Below are 23,223 nucleotides of genomic sequence, written 5' to 3' on the forward strand. Positions count from 1 at the left end.
TACATTGCAATTAAAGATTTTGAGGCACAATACTAATGTTAAGGGTTTAGTTTTGCTTTTCTGTTTAATTAGATCTGAGGCATCCTCTCCTAACGATTTGGAAACACAAAGTGAATCCAAGGCTAGAATGATAAAGTAGGCTGTTAAAGTCCCCATTTACTCTTATATAGCATTCTTCTTAGTAGACAGACTCATCACACAGTTCTTGTGGATGTTTTAACCACACTTATATGCAGTGAATCTTTTCTTCTCACTCTTCTTCATCTTTTGGCTGTTCCCATTAGGGGTTGCCACAGCAGATCCTTCGTTTCCATATGTTCCTGTCCCCTGAATCTTTTGTTCCACCCTATTGTAAAGGTGCTCCATTGGATTGAGTTGTTTGGACTGTGAAGGCCATTGTGGTAAAGTCACTATCATGTTTGAGTTAACAATTAAGAATAATGCATGGTTGTGACATGGCATTTGGCATTACCCTGCTAGGAGTAGACTGGTCATGAAGAGGATTTCAAAAGTTATCTATGCCTTGGCATTCAGGTGATGCTCGTTTGGTATCAAGGATATATTATGTACCAAGAACACATACCACCCCCTGGGGACAAATAAAGTCCGCCCGTCCGTCCTACCAACCAACCATCCATCCATCCATCCATCAATCCATCCATTACCAGCCTCTGTCACTGACACAAGGCAGGCTAGATCTATGGATTTATCCTGTTTACATCAGCTGTGTTTGTACCATCGGAATGTTGCAGTACAAATTGAGAATGATCAGATTAGGTGTTATTTTTTCAGCATTAAAGGGTCCAGTTTTTATGACCACTTGCTTCATTTTCCTGTTCTGAGCAGAGCAGTGTAGAACAGTAGCTTGGTCCTTTGTTGCTGTAGCCCATCATTTAAGACCAGACGAGTTGTTCATTCAGTGGTGCCCTTCTGCACATCACTGTTGTAAAGAGCTGTTCTCGGAGTTTCAGAGAATTAATCAGCCTTGAATATGACATCTGCCTCTACAAACAGTAAAAGTAAATCGGTAAGATACAATACTGGGTGGAAATTTATTTTATGGTAATTTCTTTTCTATAATAGGGGCATCTTCCATTTGCTGTCGTTGGAAGCACAGAAGAGGTTAAAATTGGCAATAAAATGGTGAAAGCAAGGCAGTATCCTTGGGGTGTGGTGCAAGGTAAGTGCCATAACAAAAAATATTTTTATTTTTCCAGGCTCACTCGATTACGGTAACACTTTACATTAAGTGTCCATAATTACACTGTAACTACTATGTAATTACCTGTATAAGTACAGTGTAACTATGAGTTATTACTCTGTACTTACTGTGTAATACAAGCAACGTTATAGTTAATTACTCAGTTGTCAATGTTATTCCACAGTCTATATAATTACAATGTAACAGTTTATCACTGATCCAAAAACAAGTGTACTTACATAGTTACATTGTATCTGTACTTTCAAAATGTAATAGAATCATTAGGGTATGTAACTACAACTATGTAACAGATGTTACATGGTCTGGGCAATTTTAATGGAGAATTACAGTGATAACTGCGTAGGTTTTTGATGATATTTCAAGATCTTTTTTAAATGGTGAAAACACCTTTGCAATATGGTTAACGCTTTTGCCTCACAGATCCATTATCCTGAGATACCTTGTTTGCTGTCCACATGTGGTTAATTTAATTGATGGCACATGACTAGGAAAGGCACACACCTGTCTGTAGAAGGTTCTGCGGTTGACAATGTGCATCAGAGTAAAAATCAAGCCATAAGGTATGAAGAAGTCACCTGCAGAGCTCAGAGGCAGGATTGTGTCAAGGCATCAATCCAGGGAAGGCTACAAACAATTCCTGGAGCACCGAATGAAGGTTCCCAAGAGCACAGTGGCCTCCATAATTCTTAAATGGAAGAAGCCTGGAATAAATACAGCTCTTCCTAGAGCTGAGTACCTGGTCAAACTGAGCAATCGAGGGAGAAGGGCCTTGGTAAGAGAGGTGATTAACAGGAACCATGTGGAGATAGGAGAAATCTCCAGAAAGGCAAGCAGCACTGCAACACTATCCTAATCTGGGCTTCATGGCAAAGTAGCCAGGTGAAACATGAAAGACCACTTGGAGTTTACAAAAAGGCACCTAAAGAAGTCTGGATGCAAAACGAGATTGGCAGGTCTGATGAAACCAAGATTGAACGGTTTGGCCTCAGTTCAAAGTATCACATCCTGAGCAAACCAGGTACCACTTATCACATGTGCAATCACATTCTACTATTGAGGCATGATGGTGGCAGCATCATGCTGTGGGTGTGATTTTCAGTGGCAGGGACTGGGAGACAAGTTATGGTTGAAGGAAAGCTGAACACAGCAAAATACAGAGATATCCATAATGAAAACCTGCTACAAAAGCACTCTTAACCTTAAACTGAGCTGAAACTTTACCTTCCATCAGGACAATGACCCTAAGCACAAAGTAAAGACAACACAGGAGTAGATTAGAGTCATCTCTGGAAATGTCCTTGGGTGACCCAGCCAGAGCCCAGACCTGAACTTGAACATCTCTGGACCAGTAAAAAGCTCTCCACTTATTCTCTCCATCCAAACTTGAGAGGATTTGCACAGAAGAATGGCAGAAAATCCCAAAATCTAGGTGTATGGGGCTGGTCACGTCATACCCAGGAATACTCCAGGCAAGGAATAGCTGCCAAAAGTGCTTCAGGCAAGTGCTGAGTAAAGGGTTTGAATACTTGTGTCAACTTTTTATTTTAGCTTTTCATTTTTAATAGATTAAAAAAAAAGTTTCTAAAATCATGTTTGCACGTTGTCATACTGGGGTATTAAATGTTGCTTGATGAGGGAAAAATTAATGTAATGATTTTAGCACAAGACTGTGACATAATGCAATGTGTTAAAAGTGAAGGGGTATTGCATACTTTCTGAAGTCACTGTAGATAAAGACACCTGTTCTACATTACTGTATTGTCATTTGTGCTTTTCAAGTCTTAAAAACCAAAGACAGCATCTGTTATGGTCTTGTTACGTAGCAGTATGTGGCCTTGTACAGTAGATGTACTGTAAGTAGTAAAATGCTGTTGCTGCTTTGTAACGTCTCTATAATGCCAACACTAATGTGTGTTAGTCTTTATATAACAGTAACTGACTAATACAGTAGGTGCTCTATAGGTAGACTCTATTGTAAAGTGTGTTTATGTTCTGAAAGTCTTATTTACTGGCAAACAAAGCTTTTAGTGGGATCTTCTTACATAGTGGTAGTGTGACTAATAGACCCAGTGTAGGTACCCCATAATCTCAAGTGTCATTGGTGCTTAGTAAATCAAAGTGCTTCTCAAGGTCTTGTTACATAACAATGCGTGACTAATAGATGGGCCTAGGTAGCCCTTATCCTACAGTATTTCCACCTATTTTTGTTGGTGTATTGACAGAACACATTTCTGTCTTTGCAGGGATGATATTGCAATAAACTAAGTTATTCCTCTCTTCTTGTTAAACCAGTAAGCCCACGATTCGCCAGCGAATCGGAAATCCAAGAATGGCAATGAGTTTCTGTTCCGTCCGATATCTGGATGGATGACATATCGTGGAGGGTGGGTGCGTCTGGGGAAATGTCATTTAATTACATAAGCATATCTGTAGTAAAGCGGTCTCGTTTTATGAAGACGTGATTCTGTTGCTTTTGCTGACACCGACTGCTGGCAGAGTGGAGCACTCCAAGTTCAGTTTACAGGTTGTGGTGTCCGTGTGCCAACCACTGAGTCTGGGAAGCCGCTCGCCGCTGCGCAAGTTCAGTTTACAGGTTGTGGTGTTCGTGTGTCAGCCACTGAGTCTGGGAAGCCGCTGGGTTAGAGTCTGTGACCGTCATGTGATCTATATTACTGTCACAGTGGATTAGAGCAAGTGTAGCTCACAGATTGTGTTGTTTGGGCGGGACGCCGCTGTGTTTGACTCTGGACTCTGGGGCGGGCGCCAAACTGAATGACCGCTATGTGATCAACATTACTGGCACAGTGGATTAGAGCAAGTCTAGTTTACAGGTGGCGGGCTCGTTGCAGTGTGGCAGTGCATGTGACATCCGGTGTACAACCTTCTCGTTTCTGTGGCTGTGTCGTTGAGCTGTTTGTTTTTGGAGCCGTGACTCCGTTAGCTATACGGTGTCTACTGTTAAGAATTATAATCACACTTACGTTTAATACGGAGCGCTAGTGTATTGTTTCTTTCCATCTGGTGGCGTTTCTGTTTTTTCTGTGGCTGGACTGTTAATAATGTACTACTGTAATACTGTAATGTGATTCCAATATGCTGTGTAGTGTGGACCTTTGGGGATTCCGTACTGTAATACTGTAATGTGATTCATATATGCTGTGTAGTGTGGGCCTCTGGGGTTTCCGTACTGTAATACAACATTCGAATCCTCATTTGTTTTTTTTGCTCTGTGGCGGGCTCGTTGCAGTGCGTCAGTGCGCATGCGCTTCGATGCACCCTGCGCAATTTTTTTGCTCCATGGCGGGCTCGTTTTTATTTTTTTTGCTCTGTGGCGGGGTTTGTGTGGACCTCTGGGGTTTCCGTAATGTAATATAACCTTGGAATCCTCTTGTTTATTTTTTTGCTCTGTGGCGGGCTCGTTGCAGTGCGTCAGTGCGCGTGCGCTTCGATGCGCCCTGCGCAATTTTTTTGCTCTGTGGCGGGCTCGTTTTTATTTTTTTGCTCAGTGGTGGGGTTTTATTGTTTTGCTCAGTGGCGGGCTCGTTGCAGTGCGCGTTCACCTCGATATGCCCTGCGTCCATATCCGGTTTACAACCTTCGGTTAGTAATATGGATGAGAGCAAATCTAAAATAACATAATGCCAAATACAAATATGAAGTTAATATTCCCTGTATGAATGAGAATTGGAATGTTCATTTATGTTGTTTGTAATGAAACTGCATCCCATCCAGGGATTGGTTTCTGCCTTGCACACAGTGCTGCTAGGTTAGGGTGCAGCTGTCCATGATCCTGGACTAGATAAGTAGGTTAGAATATGGATGTCTGCTATCTAAATGTTTGCTGCAAGACTAAAATGCTGACACCTCCACCAGATCTGGCAAATCCTCCCTAGGGCTCTTAGGATTGCTGCTGTGGTTTTGAAAGTATAATAAAATGTGCCTGCCTGTTTGATTGCAGCATAACTTTAGCAAGTCTGAGCAACTGAAGTGTTGAGACTCCTCCAGTGGTTTTGCATCAGTTAGCTGGCGTGTCAAGGGCATTATGAAGTCATGGAATGTGGGGAAGTGTATTTAGTGAGCATACCAGGGCAAAGGTGTTTATAGCCAGTGGACATGTTCAGACTGACAGGGATAGTGCTGCAGACTCTGGACGCTGAGTGCGATGATTCATCCTTTCAATGCAAATACAAAGTTTTAAAGAATTATTTATATTATATGAGGAGACCTAGTAAGGATGCCTGTCAAGCTATAAAATGAAAAATAAAAGACTAAACCACTTGAAGAATGACTACACAATGTAAGGGCAACGAGATACATGTCAGTAACAGGTAAAGTTGCTATATATGTCAGCTCCTTACTAAAAATAGAGGAGAGGTGACTTGTGGTCTTTGTGACCCTTTAAAGATTAGTCAAGAGTTTGAAGTTTCCCTTGGGCCACTATGGGAAATGCTTGGAGAACGAGCCAGAGTGATGATAGCCCACAGATTTTTGGCCATCCCAAGAAATATTGAGCCATTGGCAATTTGAACCTGGAGTCAGATTGAAGAAGGTGGGGAAAATGAAGAAAGGAGAGGTTTTAGAGGTACGTTTGGTGAGCTAGGGCAGTATACTTTCTGCATCATTAAAGAGGGAGAGAGAGATAGAGGCCTTTTTCTAATTTGCTTAATCCAGACCATGGTCCTGTTGGGGCTGCAGTCTATTCCAGTTAACATATGGAACAAGCCCTGAACTGGGCACCAGTTCATTGCAGGGCAAATACACGCTCACACATAGTAGCACCAGTTATATTGTATGATTAGACAGACAGTGAGCTAGCTATTGTTTAGTTTGACTAGTGGGTCAGTTCATCATTTTGTCAATTCCTTTATTACTTAGTTCCTATCCTGGTTTAATTCTCTTCCTTGCTTAATTCATTTCTTTAAGAAATCATTACTTTTATACCTCTGGCTTCACTTCCATTTATTCATGGTTTGGGAATGATTTGAATATTCCCCGTACTGCTCACACCATGTATTACGGTCAGAGTAAAATTTCTAATATTCTCAGACATCCTTAATTTAATTTAGGGTTGTGGGGAGTTCCAAAGCCTATCCTGGAAACACCAGATGGAAGGCAGGGACCAACCCTGGACAGGGTGCCTGTCCACTACAAGAGCCCACTCACACACACCCTTACTCTCATCACACCAGGCCAGTTTAGAACGACTAATTCACCAACAAGGGACATTTTTTCTATAGAAAGTCTATAAAGAAGACTGCTGGGATAGGCCATAGCTCACTCTGACACTTAACTGGATGTGAGGTATTGAAAGTACAGTATATAGATGGATATGTGCATACCTTCATGAAATGAAATGGGGCCCAAGTGTGGTGTTTAGCTTCTTAAGCAACAGTTCAAGTAAAACCTCTGTCACAGATAGATAGGCTTAAGTCTATCCTATCATATAGTGCCTTTCCTTTCTGTCTGTCTTTGACTTGAGCTGAATTCTCAGCTTGCTGCTGACATGTAGGTAATTTTATGTAGCAATGTTAAATTGGCTCAGTATCAGATAATCAGAGTGAGTACAGTGGAACCTCGGTTCACGAACGTCTCGGTACACGTACAAATCGGTTTACGACCAAAAAGTTCACCAAACTTTTGCCTCGGTTCATGACCACACACTCAGTATACGAACAAGCCAGTTTCCCTTTCGGTTTGTACATGTTCAGTCTCTCCCTGTGCATTTCCTGTGCAGCGAGCAAGAGAGTGAGAGCGAGAGAGCGCGACACACACACACAGGCAATGCGAGAGAGACAGATGCATACACACAGGCAGCTCGCAAGAGAGAGAGAGAGAGAGAGAGAGACTCGCACACACAGGCAGCGAGAGAGAGACAGACACACACACTGGCAGCGCGAGAGAGAGACAGACACACACACTGGCAGCGTGGGAGAGAGGGGGCTGGATGCATAAGGTAGGAAGGCAGTTAAAGAATGTACTGGGCTTGATTTTGTTTTCACTTCTGTTTACAACGATCGGTTTGTAGCGTGCATTGTTGCAATGTTACTTGGTGGTTTATTAAATTACAGATTTTTTCAAATGTTCATTTTTTTTTTCCCTGTGCTTAAAACGCATTAAAAAAAAGTGTTTTTAGCCAGCGGCTGGTAGCGCTATAGCGCAAACTATTGCAGTGTTAGTTTTCTCTGTTGTTCAAGGTTTTCTCAGTGTTATTCAGTGTTTTTACATTTAGTTTACTATTACGCTGTGCATTCTATGGTTTAATTGGTTTAATTGATTCAGTCTGATTTGTTTATACTGTCCATCCTCATAGTTCACCTTTCATAGTTCAGCAAGTGGTGGGAGTGTGCCAGTTTTGATGGACAAGTGCACCCAAATTAGTTTAAGCCAAGTGTATATGGTCGGCCCTCCATAAATCTATGGATTCAACCAACCGTGGAACGAAAATATTTGGGTGAACAAATAAAAAGTCTCGAAAGTTCCAAAAAACAAAACTTGAATTTGCCGCTTACTGAATCCACTCAAAAAAAGCAATGTGTAGGCATCCCCTGCAGGATGCTTGCTTGGGGTGAGCACAGGTGCAGATAAACAGGGTTGAGCAGATGTGCTGGCCCTCTGATCTTGCCTCTTGAGGATTAGTGATGATCCTTCCACTATTTTACCTACATAAACCTTGTTACAATTTTTACTTCCTCTGTTGTTAAGTTTGGTCACCAACTTGGCAATCCAGCAGATACCGTGATTGATTGCATTAGGGCCAGTCTGAGGAGCTCACTAAACCATCCAATTGGTAGTAGGAATGGGCAGTTTGTACAAAATTGAAAGGACTTAATCGGTGCAAACTCAAAGGCCCGTTTATGCATGACGCGTCCACATTGCTGTTAGTGTACACATAACAAGTTTCATTATCAGTTCTGGCGCACATATTCTAATGTTGGCAACTACATACCTCCAGAATTTTGTAACCCTGTGACCTTGTGCTCATTGACTGCACATGCGTTAGACAAAAGAACATGAGCTCATTGATGGAACAGTTGTGTGAAGTGTCACTAGCAGCACCTGAAACAATTTAAAATTAAAAGCACACAGCAACAGCCAAATGTACACAATTTCATGGCATTAAATCGCACAGATCTTGATCAAAGATTAATTTTATTCAGGCAGAAATGGAAGTATCTACGAGCACGATGGAAAGGTAAAGAAAAAACTCAGAGGGGAAAATCTGAGAGATTCTGCTACTGCACAGTGCCGCACACTGAACGCTTGAACTATAAACAGACCAACATGCACATCTATTTGCGCCATATCTAAAATGCTTGTATTTCTGAGTCCCATACTCTTTTACCTTCAGAGTGCACTTTTCAAAATGAACTGTATAGTTTTGGGGTGCCTTGTGGTGCAGTGGGTAGCACTGCCACCTCACAGGTCCTAAATCTTAGGTTTGTATCCCATGCCCAGATATTGTCTATATGGCATTTGGCAATTCTGCCCATGCTCCTGTTTTCCTCTTACACCCCCAAAGATGTGCAAATTAGGCTAACTGGATATTCCAAATTGACCACTACCTGACTGTGGGTGAGTGAGTGGGCCCTGTAACAGCTAGTATTCTGTTCCAGGGCTGGTTCCTTCCTTGAGCTTGGTGAGATTGCAATAGGCTCCAAGCTCTGAAGCCTAAAATTGTATTAAGTATGCTTAGGAATATTATCTATCTTACTAAACCACAGTTAATTTATGCACGGAGGACGCACCGAGGCGCATGCGCACTGCGGCCTTGGTGCCCGCCCCAGAGTCCAGAGTCAAACGCACGCATGCGCACTGTGGCCTTGGCGCCCACCCCAGAGTCAAACGCAGCGGCATCCCAAAACGCGGCGGCGCCCGCCCCAGAGTCAAACGCAGCGGCTTCCCAGAGTCAGTAGGGGGCGCCCAAAACCAAATAACACAACGTGCTGCGCCGTGGCGCCCGCCCTAGAGTCAAACGCAGCAGCTTCCCAAAACGCGGCGGCTTCCCAGAGTCAGTAGGTGGCGCACAAACAACATGGATAAAAACAATGAACGAAGGCGCCCACACAAAGAAACCGCTTTAGTTCAAACCAGAGTCAGTAGGTGGCGCCCAAACAACATGGATAAAAACAATGAACGAAGGCACCCATACAAAGAAACCGCTTTAGTTCAAATGGGGTTATTGAATTAAATGGAAACTTTACCATGCCTACGACCTGTGAACTAAACCTGAGGTAAAGCGTGCACGCCAGGTTGTACAGCCGCACGAACGCGACCGGCCACACCACCGCATATACGACGACACAGCCATAAAAAAACAAAAACGAGACTGCATGAAGAAAAACAATAACAGAAGCGTGTTGAAATGAACTGTTCCAGAACGCACCCACCCTCCATGATATTTCATCACGCACCGGCTTCCCCCCTGGGAATGGCCCATACTGCTTTCGCGTGTGTTGACAAATATTGCATCGGATTGGAACAGTGCACCCTGAGCCAAACCACCACCACAAATGTGTCCAAATGTACGTGTTACATCTAGATGACGCAGTATATCAACCACAGAGCTAATAATGAGAAACGTAGCTGAAGTCATAAACAATCGCCCATTAGCAAACTCTATAAAAATGCTACATGAGGTTGAAAGAGAAGCCAATACAAAAGCAGAGGTGGATGGTGTGGCACCAACTACAGTTGCCTTAGTGCAAATAAAGGACAAACAACAGGATCCGAGACGATACAATGTTCCCATCGTTAATGAAGTGGCAATTGTGTTTCAAAGTGATGACGGTGAGCCTCCATTTCACCGCGGTATTGTCATGCATTTACGTCCTGATGGAAACAAGGCGCCTACAACGCGCTTCTGAAACACCATAACCACATGAGTCACAGCTCCAAATAGAAACCGCTTTAGTACAAATATGTTTATGTAATTAAATGACATTTCCCAGGACGCACCCACCCTCCATGAGGTGATTGCCATTCTTGGATTTGCGATTCTTTTGAGAATCGCGGGCTTGCTGATGTTATATAAAGTTTGGCTTGTTTAAAAAAGAAAAACCTAATTGCTAGTGTAATTTAATTAAAATTGAATATTTTTTTTCTATATTAGTAATTATTTTTGTATTTTGTTTAACTAATCACAATCCCATGATGAGTGCTAACTGATGTTTCTAAACTGGACCAGTGTGAATGAGTTCTCTCTTGTGCTTGATGTTGCTGATGTTCTCCAGCATCGCTTGACTATACAATGGATTGAGCTGGTTTGAATAATGGATAGATAAAGCAAGTACTGGTGTCTTTGTGAATCGGGCTGAGGCCTCTTTCTACTAGCATGTTCGTTGTAATCTTATCTAGGCTATAAGATAATAAAAGTAAATGTACGGTTTTTAGGTTGGAATATGATTTGAATTTTGGGATGATTTTATCTAAAACCAGTTTTTTTTTTTCCCCCCGCAAAGTGGAAAATGAGAACCACTGTGATTTTGTGAAACTCCGGGAAATGCTGATTTGTGTAAACATGGAGGATCTCCGGGAGCAAACTCATACAAGACATTATGAGCTCTATCGCCGATGCAAGCTTGAAGAGATGGGATTCAAAGACACTGATCCAGAAAACAAGCCAGTCAGGTGGGTATATCTGATGTTGGACATATCTCATTGCAATTGTTGTAATATGTACGATAACAAAATGACTATGTTTATACAAAGCTACATGTCATTTATTAACACACTCACTGACAAGGAATTCCTGGCTATTTGTGGTCAACCTAAGCAAAAAAGGTTTTATTAATGGATCAATGACATGGCCCAGAGACCAACAAAAATCTAAACTCAGCAAAAACATAATTTAATTGTGAAACAATTGGAGAAAATGCAGTGAATTTTCACACTTAATAGTTAGAAAGGTCAATTTTGTCTGGCCTCAGTGTTAGCTTCAATAAGAAAATGGATGTATTCTTAAGTGTGACCCACCTACCATCTTCCTTTACACTATTTCTAACATTAACAAGTGTCTTAGCATTTCATCACTGATCCACTCTGGTATCATCCTCTGGCAAAATTCAGCAATGCAAATTTAAATGTTCTATAAATAATGAACTTCAGCCACCCACTACCCAGAAAAATATTTCAACATTAGAATAATCTAGACAAGAACAGGCCATTCAGCCCAACAAAGCTCGTCAGTCCTATCCACTTAATTCTTTTAAAATAACTTCAAGTTGAGTTTTGAAAATTCTTACTGTCTGCCACACTAATTGATAGCTTATTCCTTGTGTCTGTAGTTCTTCGTGTAATGAAAAGCTTCTTAATGTTTGTGTGAAATTTATTTTTAACAAGTTTCCAACTGTGTCCCATGTTCTTGATGAACTCATTTTAAAATAACCGTCTTGATCCACTGGACTAATTCCCTTCATAATTTTAAACACTTCAATCATGTCTCCTCTTAATCTCTTTTTGCTTAAATTGAAAAGGCTCTTTCCTCATAATTCGACTCTTGTAGCCCTGGAATGAGCCTAGTCACTCTTCTTTGGACTTTAACTAATACTGCTATGTCCTTTTTGTAGCCTGGAGACCAAAAAGTGCAAAGCTTCAGCATAACATCTGTGCCTTGTACTCCACACATCAAGGCGCTATTTAACCTGACATTCTATTAGCCTTCTTAATGGCTTCTGAACACTGTCTGGCAGTTGATAGCATAGAGTCCACTACAACTCCTAAAACATTCTCACAAGGTGTGCTTTTGATTTTCAGAACCCCTTTTATGTATTGAAACCTCACATTTTCACTTCCTATGTGTAATACTTTACATTTACTTAAATAAAATTTTATCTGCCACAAATCTGCCCGAGCTGGTGTGCTGTCCAAGTCCCCTGTGATGATTATCTGCCAATCCATCTCACTTGATATCATCTGCAAACTTAACCAGCTTGCTAGTAATTGTATTTTGGTCAAGACCTTTCCATGACACATGATTCCTCTTGCCCCTTGGTTTTCTTTGCCACATTTGATTGATTTCTGACCCTTGACTTATCCCTGACTACGTTCTCTGTCCCTTATTAATCTCCTTCTATGACCAAGCATGTGTAGTGGGCTGGTGTCTTTTTTAATTGCCTTTTCATTTCTAACCCTTAGCTTATCCTTGACATCATTCTCTATTTCTTGATCATCCCCTTGTATGACTTGAGCTTGTGCAGTGGGCTGGCATCACATGCAGAATTGGTTCCTACTGTATTGGATAAGTTCTGATTGTTGACTCTAAATTGGTCCTGTATGTGCGAGTGTAGGTGTGAGCAAGAGTGTGGTCTGCAATGGACTGCCGTTCAATCAAGAGGTGGTTCCCACCTTACCCAATGGCTTCTGATTGTGAATTCTAAATTTGGCCTGCATGAGTAAGCGTGAGTTTGTACTGTGGCGAGTTTTACCTGAGGTGGGCAGCCATCCTGTCCACGGTGGGTTCCTGCCTTACATGATACATTTTAATTGTTTTAAGTGAGTGTGGTTTGCAGTAGCCTGGCACCACATATACAGAGTTGGGTTTTGGCTTGCAAACCAGGATAGACTTCACCTCCCTGTGACCCGCAAATGGACAGAGTGAGTACAGGAAATAAGCAAATGTATCCATCACTGTTTTGAATTGAATAAATCGGTCCCCAGTCTTGCTGGCTGACCTCTGTGTAGAGTTTTTTAACGTTCCTCAAGCAGAGTGCTACTGAGAAATGGATAAGCAAATCCCGCAAAAATGCAGATATCATAGACATAAAATCATACTGAAGTGTGTAACATTTTTATTGATTTATTCAATCTTTAATGTACTTTTGATATTTTCAATGGTGAGTTTACACCATCACTACTCTGTGCCATATTGATGTGCATTAAAGTACACTTTGAACTTTGATGACTATGGTAAATAAGTTTACAATAGTGATAAAAAGTCAATATTTTACTTTATATGTAAGAGAAGGAAATATGAATTTATATTGGTACTATGCGTTAAGCTGGCAATTCTGGAGTTAACAATGTTGTATTACCACAGGATTTTAGTTCCTGACCTCCTTATCTGTAGATTTTGCAAAGTAGATTGTGTTGTTTTGGGTGACCTGGCGTGACTTTGTTGTGATCCTTTAAGATGCAAATACTTCAGTCCACCTTTCAGCTTCCTTTAACTCTTCAAACTCCCATGCAAAACAACCTCATTTTAAAAGAGGCATTGTTTTGTACATCTTGATTATATAATGGTCAGCAAAAGGAACCGTCTCTGTGGATATTGAAGGTGTCTCGTCATTCAGGCTGCTTAGGACATTTATTAGAGAAACTGATTCAGTTTCCAGCAGTTAGCTTTTATGTTATATAGTGCAATTAATAGTGATCATAGCATCCATACAGAATCAAACCATCAAAATAGTTAAAAGTCTACTTGTGATGAAATTTTACTAATGATGATAAGTATAAGTAGGAGTCAATATAGTAAGTGATAATAATGCATAAATCAAAGTGATACATTTAAAGTAGATAGCACAAAAATAGAAAACTTAGAAAAAATATAATATTAATGAAATATTCATTAAGCCATCATTGCAGTAATAATCCCACACCAACAGTTAATTCTGAAACTAGAAGTTGTAGACATCAGAGGTAGCCTACAAATCTGGATCTCAAGTTGGTTTAACGGCCAAAGATAAAGAGTGCAAATAAAAGGAGAATACTACACCTGGAATGAGGTGATCAGTGGAGTCTTTTACTTTTTCTGATTGATATTAATGATATAGATTCTGTCGTAGTTAGAATACTTAATGAACTTTGCAGATGCCACCAAAATCAGTGGAATGGCAGAATCTAAAGAGGCAGTAAAAAGAGTTCAAGCTTCAGAACTTGGTGAACACTTGAAAAATGGTGTTCAACATAATGTCAGTTATAGGTACAAGAAAGGAGACCATGTTATAGATGAAACAGCCTCTGTAAAGCATTTAGCTCTTCATGTTGACAAAATCTTTCCATCATCTAAACTATGCTGAAGCAATTAAAAGGCAAATAAATTGTTATATGTTCCAAGGCTGAATATAAATCGGGACGTTATGTTTAAACTATATAATGCACTTGTGAGACCACATCTAGAATATTGTGTGCGGTTCTGATCACCACGCTACAAGAAGAACATAGCAGCACTTAAAGCTGTGCAGAGGAGAGCAACCAGGTGCATCATGGGACTTAAGGATATGCCGTAATGCAAGAGACTGGAAGAATTCAACCTGTTTAGTCTCAAACAGAGGGGTCTGAGGGAAGACCTAATCCAGGTCTTCAGAATCTTTAAAGGCATTGATAAAGTAGATCCAGCAACTTCTTAAGAGTGAATCAGACACTCAAGGACATCAGTGGAAATTAAGGGGAAGTGCATTTAGGACTGAAGGCAGGAAGCACTTCTTTACACAATGCATTGTGGAACTCTGTAGCAAACTACTGAGATGTGGAGTTGAAACAGAAACCTTGACGACTTTTAAGAAGTATCTGGATGAGATATTAGGATGGTTTTGCTATTAGCTAAACAAATGAGCTGAATGGACTGAATGTTCAACTCTCGTTTGTCAAACTTCTTATGTTCTTATTTTCATAAAAGAAAAAGCAGATGCAGTTAATTTATATAAATAAAATAAATGAAAACTAGAAAAAAAATAATGAAATGATTTTTGCAATAATGCAAAAAAACAGAATAAATAAGCACATGTATAAAGAACTGTGGTGGGTTGGCACCCTGCCCGGGATTGGTTCCTGCCTTGTGCCCTGTGTTGGCTGGGATTGGCTCCAGCAGACCCCCGTGACCCTGTGTTCGGATTTAGCGGGTTGGAAAATGGATGGATGGATGGATGTATAGAGAAATGGCAACACATATTGAAAATAACAGGAAACAAAGAAAATGTGGAATACTAGCTAAAAGAAGATGAATAAACAATAATAATTGGCTTATTTAATAATAAATTAACAAATACCACAGGGATATGACACATTTATGTAAAAGAATTACTTAAAACACAGAACCAAAAAAATGTCCATAGAAAAATACAAATAATAAAAAATAGCCTTTTCAAGTAGAGTTTTACACTTATTATGTAAGCAGGGAATGGTTATTGTCTTTATATCAGTGTTTGAGCATAGCATCCATCCATTTGTTGAACCACCATAATCCGACAGCAGGCTCACAGAGAGCTAGCACTCATCCACAGCAGCACTGGGCGCGAAGGAGGAACCAAACTTAGACGGGTGCCAGTTTATCTGAGGGCATACTCACGTACATTAGGAGTTAAAAGTCATAGCTAATCTTCTACTCCTCTGTGGGAGGAAACCATCGCACTTAATGAAACAAGCAGCTCTTGGCTTTAAGCTCAGTAATCATATGAGTAATCCTTAATGGTATGTTTTCATTGCTGGTACCCAGAAAGTCAAGTGCATGTTGGCACACAGTGTTGCTGAGCTGTGCTGTTCCTCTCTTTTTGTAAGACCTACTCAACATTTTCAAATTCGGTTAGTCTTGAACAGGGTCGCAGGGGGTACTGTAGCCTATCCCAGCTAACATAGGGCGCAAGGCATGAAGAAAACCCTGGACAGGGTGCCAGTCCATCACAGGATGAACACACACACCAGGGCCAATTTATTACTGCCAATGTTCCTAACCTGCACATCTTTTGACTGTAGGACAAAACAGGAGTATCCGGAAGATACCCATGCAGAAACCCGGTCTCCTTACTGCGAGGCGTCAGCTCTACCACTGTGCCACCATACCATCCTACCTAAAGTAGTGCTTTGTTATTCTTATAGTGGTATAAGTGGAGAAGTAATTTTATTAACAAATGAAGTCCTTTATTAGCACACACCATCACAGTCTAGAGTTTACAGGAATATATGATGAATTGCTGGAGTTATATCTTGAATGCACTATAAATTCAGATAAAAATGAAGCTCTGTCCTCTATGCCCCTTACATGTACTGTTTTATAAGGAAGAATGTCATTTTATTATTTATCAGAATACTTTGCAGTCCAGAGCTTTCAAGACTATTTGATCTATTATAGAAATGTATGTAGAATGACATCCTATCCTTTGTGTCCATTGTGCTCTCTGCTATAAGAGAGAATGCAATTGTATTATAAACCAAAGTAGTAATATTAGTTTAATCTGATCCCAGTCAAGAGTTCTCTGAGTAAAACTGAATTAAATCTTGTAATGGAGTACTGCCTTCTGTGCTCACCATATAGGAGGTGCTACAAGTGAGACTGACATTTTATTATTGATAAAAGTACTTTACTAGCACACCCCAAGAGCTTTCAAGAAAATCTGAAACTAAATCTGAATGAATTTTTTGCATTGATTTATATAGACTGCTGTCCTGCCATCTTTGTGCATACAGTGGCTATAAAAAGTATTCACGCCCTTGAAAGTTTTCACATTTTATTGTTACACCAATACTTCATTGAATCACAGAGGATTTAAATTGGCTTTTTTGACATCGAGCAACAGAAAGACATTTTAATGTCAAAATTAAAACAAACCTCTGCAAAGTGGTCTAAATTACAATTTACAAATTGTAAATAGAAATAATAAAATTCAGAATGAATTGATAAAACAGATGGCCGTGTTCCTCCCTGGTACAACTGCTTCATAGCTTCCAGTTTCAGTTGTAAGGATATTATAAAATGCTTCCATTTTCTGCTAACTCTGATATTCAAGATGAAGACTTAATGAACTTCAGAAATATATAAACACAAAAATCTTAAGTTACAAAACAGTACAGCATGTGTACATGGTCAATGCTGGCGACACACTGACAATAGCTGAGGGGTGCATTTAGGGATGAGTGAGTGAGTCACCAGCTTTTCGAAAGGCTTGTTCAGTACAGTCCAGGTTAAAAGTAGAGTATTTACAGTATTCATGGCAAAGCTTTAAGAAAAACACTCTAATAAACTTGCAGGTAATGCAGAACCTCAATTAATCAGGGTGAGGGTAGTCAGGGTTCTAGTCTATGTATTAACACAGCGTAATGGGGAAGAATTTTCAATAATGTTTTAGTACTAAGGTGTTGTATCGTGTTAGCCATTATGGATGTAGTGAGAAGTCAATCAAAATGACACCTTTTATTGGCTAACAAAAAAGATGACAATATGCAAACTTTCGTGGCAACTCGGGCCCCTTCTTCAGGCAAGATGTAATTAGGGGAAGGGGCCCGAGTTGCCACGAAAGTTTGCATATTGTCATCTTTTTTGTTAGCCAATAAAAGGTGTCATTTTGCTTGACTTCTCACAATAATGTTTTAAAAATTTCAATGGCAACTTACATTTAAACTCCTGTTAAATTTAGCCCTATTCTCTACATTCATTGCACATACAGTAGCATGAGGGAGAGTGTTTTTATTTTAATTCTAGCCACTTTATTTTTTCACCCATAGTGCTTCCCTTTATGGTTTAGTTATGTGCAGCAATCTGACTGAATAGTCAATAGTCCTCTAATAGTTCCTGTTACAGTTTGGTGCCGCCGTGAGTGGCAGCCTTTCCAGCAGCTCCGTGTACGACTTTATATTTCTACCTTTTTCTCTATCTCACTGATCATTCCTACCACTTTCTTTTATGTGGACTCGTTTCCTGGACACTTTTTACTACTTGGAAATTAATTTTTACACGCCGAGACTCACCTATTCAGGTAGTCAACTTCAAGCGCTGAGAACAAAGGCCCGTACCGGTGTGGTTCCCTATTTACCTGACAAGGTAAAGAAGGTTGTATCATGGCAGCAGAGCCGGCGCTAAGCTAAAGGCTAAGCAGCTAGCAAAGAAGTGGCGATACAAACCTTCGGTGCCTTCTGTGATCCTAGGAAATGTGAACTCACTACCAAATAAGATCGCCGAATTGGCTGCGCTTGTGAAAAATGTCAGGACCTACAGAGAATGCAGTTTGTTGTGTGTTTGTGAAACGTGGCTAACAACTAACATCCCAGATGCTAACGTAGAGCTACCTGGGTTTAGCACAGTTAGAGCGGACATAGACGCAAATACCTGCGAGAAGCAGAAAGAAGGAGGACTCGCTCTCTATGTGAATACAAGGTGGTGCAACCCTGGACATGTAAACATCAAAATCTCCACTTGCTGCAGGGACATCGAACAGTTGGCCGTAAGTCTGCGTCCCTATTACTTGCCCAGAGAGTTTGGACAAGTCATTGTTTTTATTGTTTACATCCCTCCTCGGGCAGACGTGGAGATAGCGGGTGACATCATCCACGCCGCTGTTGCTAAACTACAAACACAGCACCCCGAGGCACTTGTGCTAATCTCTGGAGACTTTAACCATGTGATGCTGAACAAAACATTACCTGCCTTCTCCCAGTATGTGGATTGTAACACCCGGGGAAATAGGACTATTGACCTACTATCTATCTATCTATCTATCTACTGTATGCAAATGTTAAAGATGCATACAGCGCCACCCTACAGCCTGCGCTTGAGAAAGCAGATCATAACCTGGTTCTGCTTCAGCCTCACTACAAACCAAAAGTGAGGGAGCTACCTACAACCACACGCTCATTCAGGAAGTGGTCCCCTGAGGCAGAGCAGACTCTGGGAGACTGCTTTGGAACTACGGACTGGGATATCCTGCAGGGATCATATAGTGAGAACATTGAGCAGGTTGTTGTCTGCACTACTTCTGTATGGACATTGTAGTTCCAGTAAGAACAGTATGCTGCTATGCTAACAACAAGCCACGGATTATGAGTGACATCAAGGGCCTTTTGAACCAGAAGAAAAGAGCTTTTAAAGGCGGTGATCAGCATGAGCTCAAGCGCTTGCAGAAGGAAGTCCGAGTCCAGCTCAGGGCGGTGAAGGAGCAGTACATGAGAAAGCTGGAGTAGAAGTTGCAGAATAACAGCATGAAGGAAGTGTGGGATGGGATGAATATCATCACTGGCTGCCGCTTGAAGCGGTGTGCCACCATCTAGAGAGGCGTTTGAGAGCAAACCAGATGAACAACTTCTTTAACAGGTTTGACCACCCTAACCCACCTCAGAGTACTGCACCCTCCACCCATCCTTCTGCTGATACCAGCATAGGAGAGACATCCCCACCCACAATTACAGCAGCGCAGGTGAGCAGAGAACTGAGGAGACTTTGTGCCAGCAAAGCAGCGGGTCCAGATGGAGTATCGCCATGACTGCTGAAGGCCTGTGCGTTGGAGCTGGGGAGACCTCTACAGTGCATCTTCAACCTGAGCCTGGAACAGGGGAGAGTCCCGAGGCTTTGGAAAACATCTTGCATCACTCAAGTCCCAAAGGTATCACGTCCTGGTGAGCTGAATGACTTCAGGCCTGTCGCTCTGACATCACATGTGATGAAGACCATGGAGCGGCTGCTGCTTCACCACCTGAGGCCACAGGTCCGCCACGTCCTCGGCCCTCTGCAGTTCACATATAAGGAGAAGGTGGGAGCGGAGGATGCCATCATCTATATGCTACACCGATCCCTCTCCCACTTGGACAGAGGCAGTGGTGTAGTAAGAATTATGTTTTTGGACTTCTCTAGCGCCTTCAACACCATCCAACCTCTGCTCCTCAGGGACAAACTGACAGAGATGGGAGTAGATTCATACCTGGTGGCATGGATCGTGGACTATCTTGCAGACAGACCTCAGTATGTGCGTCTCGGGAACTTCAGGTCTGACATTGTGGTCAGCAGCATAGGAGTGCTGCAGGGGACTGTACTTTCTCCGGTTCTGTTCAGCCTATATACATCGGACTTCCAACACAACTCGGAGTCCTGCCACGTGCAAAAGTTCGCTGACGACATTGCTATCGTGGGCTGCATCAGGAATGGGCAGGAGGAGAAGTATAGGAACCTAATCAAGGACTTTGTTAAATAGTGCAACTCAAACCACCTACAACTGAACACCAGCAAAACCAAGGACCTGGTGGTGGATTTCAGGATGCCCAGGCTCCTCACAGACCCCGTGATCATCAGAGGTGACTGTGTGCAGAGGGTACAGACCTATAAATACTTTGGAGTACAGCTGGATGATAAATTGGACTGGACTGATGCTCTGTGCAAGAAAGGACAGAGCTGACTATACTTCCTTAGAAGGCTGAAGATGTTCTATCATACAGTTGTGGCGAGCGCCCTCTTCTACGCAGTGGTGTGCTGGGGAGGCAGCATAAAGAAGAGGGACGCCTCACGCCTGGACAAACTGGTGAGGAAGTCAGGCTCTATTGTAGGCACGGAGCTGGACAGTTTGACATCTGTGGCAGAGCGATGGGTGCTGAGCAGGCTCCTGTCAATCATGGAGAATCTGCTGCATCCACTAAACAGTATCATCTCCAGACAGAAGAGCAGCTTCAGCGACAGACTGCTGTCACTGTCCTGCTCCACTGACAGACTGAGAAAATCGTTCCTCCCCCACACTATGCGACTCTTCAATTCCACCCGGGGGGGTAAACGTTAACACTATACAAAGTTACTGTCTGTCTGTTATACCTGCATTGTTATGACTCTTTAATTTAATATTGTCTTTATCAGTATGCTGCGTGTCCTGCGGTGGGTTGGCACCCTGCCCGGGATTGGTTCCTGCCTTGTGCCCTGTGTTGGCTGGGATTGGTTCCAGCGGACCCCCGTGACCCTGTGTTCGGATTCAGCGGGTTGGAAAATGGATGGATGGAGTATGCTGCTGCTGGAATATGTGAATTTCCCCTTGGGATTAATAAAGTATCTATCTATCTATCTATCTATCTATCTATCTATCTATCTATCTATCTATCTATCTATCTATCTATCTATCTATCTACAGTGGTGTGAAAAACTATTTGCCCCCTTCCTGATTTCTTATTCTTTTGCATGTTTGTCACACAAAATGTTTCTGATCATCAAACACATTTAACCATTAGTCAAATATAACACAAGTAAACACAAAATGCAGTTTTTAAATGATGGTGTTTATTATTTAGGGAGAAAAAAAATCCAAACCTACATGGCCCTGTGTGAAAAAGTAATTGCCCCCCTTGTTAAAAAATAACCTAACTGTGGTGTATCACACCTGAGTTCAATTTCCGTAGCCACCCCCAGGCCTGATTACTGCCACACCTGTTTCAATCAAGAAATCACTTAAATAGGAGCTGCCTGACACAGAGAAGTAGACCAAAAGCACCTCAAAAGCTAGACATCATGCCAAGATCCAAAGAAATTCAGGAACAAATGAGAACAGAAGTAATTGAGATCTATCAGTCTGGTAAAGGTTATAAAGCCATTTCTAAAGCTTTGGGACTCCAGCGAACCACAGTGAGAGCCATTATCCACAAATGGCAAAAACATGGAACAGTGGTGAACCTTCCCAGGATTGGCCGGCCGACCAAAATTACCCCAAGAGCGCAGAGACGACTCATCCGAGAGGTCGCAAAAGACCCCAGGACAACGTCTAAAGAACTGCAGGCCTCACTTGCCTCAATTAAGGTCAGTGTTCACGACTCCACCATAAGAAAGAGACTGGGCAAAAACGGCCTGCATGGCAGATTTCCAAGACGCAAACCACTGTTAAGCAAAAAGAACATTAGGGCTCGTCTCAATTTTGCTAAGAAACATCTCAATGATTGCCAAGACTTTTGGGAAAATTACCTTGTGGACTGATGAGTCAAAAGTTGAACTTTTTGGAAGGCAAATGTCCCGTTACATCTGGCGTAAAAGGAACACAGCATTTCAGAAAAAGAACATCATACCAACAGTAAAATATGGTGGTGGTAGTGTGATGGTCTGGGGTTGTTTTGCTGCTTCAGGACCTGGAAGGCTTGCTGTGATAGATGGAACCATGAATTCTACTGTCTACCAAAAAATCCTGAAGGAGAATGTCCGGCCATCTGTTCGTCAACTCAAGCTGAAGCGATCTTGGGTGCTGCAACAGGACAATGACCCAAAACACACCAGCAAATCCACCTCTGAATGGCTGAAGAAAAACAAAATGAAGACTTTGGAGTGGCCTAGTCAAAGTCCTGACCTGAATCCAATTGAGATGCTATGGCATGACCTTAAAAAGGCGGTTCATGCTAGAAAACCCTCAAATAAAGCTGAATTACAACAATTTTGCAAAGATGAGTGGGCCAAAATTCCTCCAGAGCGCTGTAAAAGACTCATTGCAAGTTATCGCAAACGCTTGATTGCAGTTATTGCTGCTAAGGGTGGCCCAACCAGTTATTAGGTTCAGGGGGCAATTACTTTTTCACACAGGGCCATGTAGGTTTGGATTTTTTTTCTCCCTAAATAATAAAAAACACCATTTACAAACTGCATTTTGTGTTTACTTGTGTTATATTTGACTAATGGTTAAATGTGTTTGATGATCAGAAACATTTTGTGTGACAAACATGCAAAAGAATAAGAAATCAGGAAGGGGGCAAATAGTTTTTCACACCACTCTATCTATCTATCTATCTATCTATCTATCTATCTATCTATCTATCTATCTATCTATCTATCTATCTAATAAAAGAAGTCCTTTATTAGCACAGTCATTACAATATATGGGTGAATAATTTGAACAGTGTCCCACATATAAATTCACTAGACAAAGAGCCCGTTTCGACAACGTAAGATGAAACGGGCACGAGTTTGTGTCAGCAGTGTATGAAGAACAAATGATAAGTAACGAAGAAGTCGTTTTGTAATGATTGTAGTCCGCTTTACTCATTACCCGTACAGGCTTATACTGTTAGTTGATGAATTTTCCAGGCCTATAGTATAATATTGAATGATGAATGTTCCAGTACAATATGGAATAGTAATAAGTATAAGCACCACAAACCTGATATAAGTGTATTGAATGAATGCGTAATTGAATCAGAATGCGTAATTAGACCTCAAGCTGTAGTCGAAATCGCCTTTCAGGCCTCTAGAGCTTTAATCGAAGTTGTCTTTCTCTTTGAATGTTTGCGGCCGTAAATCCGCCGCCTGCTGCCATGTTGGGGTTGGATGTCGGTCTCGTAAGGTTTTTCGGGCA

General features: G+C 41.5%; 1 protein-coding gene across 2 annotated transcripts in view; it reads left to right on the plus strand.

Annotated features, from left to right (window-relative positions):
- The window catches only part of septin10 (septin 10), a 70,629-nt gene that overhangs the window by 39,187 nt on the left and 8,219 nt on the right, over positions 1-23,223 (plus strand). For both annotated transcript variants that reach the window (XM_028800895.2, XM_028800896.2), the window contains exons 6-7: positions 1,084-1,180; positions 10,681-10,849. In XM_028800895.2, coding sequence (XP_028656728.1) covers positions 1,084-1,180; positions 10,681-10,849 — 266 coding nt within the window. The remainder of the gene's footprint in view (positions 1-1,083; positions 1,181-10,680; positions 10,850-23,223) is intronic.

This window comes from Erpetoichthys calabaricus, chromosome 4 (genome assembly GCF_900747795.2).
Source record: "Erpetoichthys calabaricus chromosome 4, fErpCal1.3, whole genome shotgun sequence".
Lineage (NCBI taxonomy): Eukaryota > Metazoa > Chordata > Cladistia > Polypteriformes > Polypteridae > Erpetoichthys > Erpetoichthys calabaricus.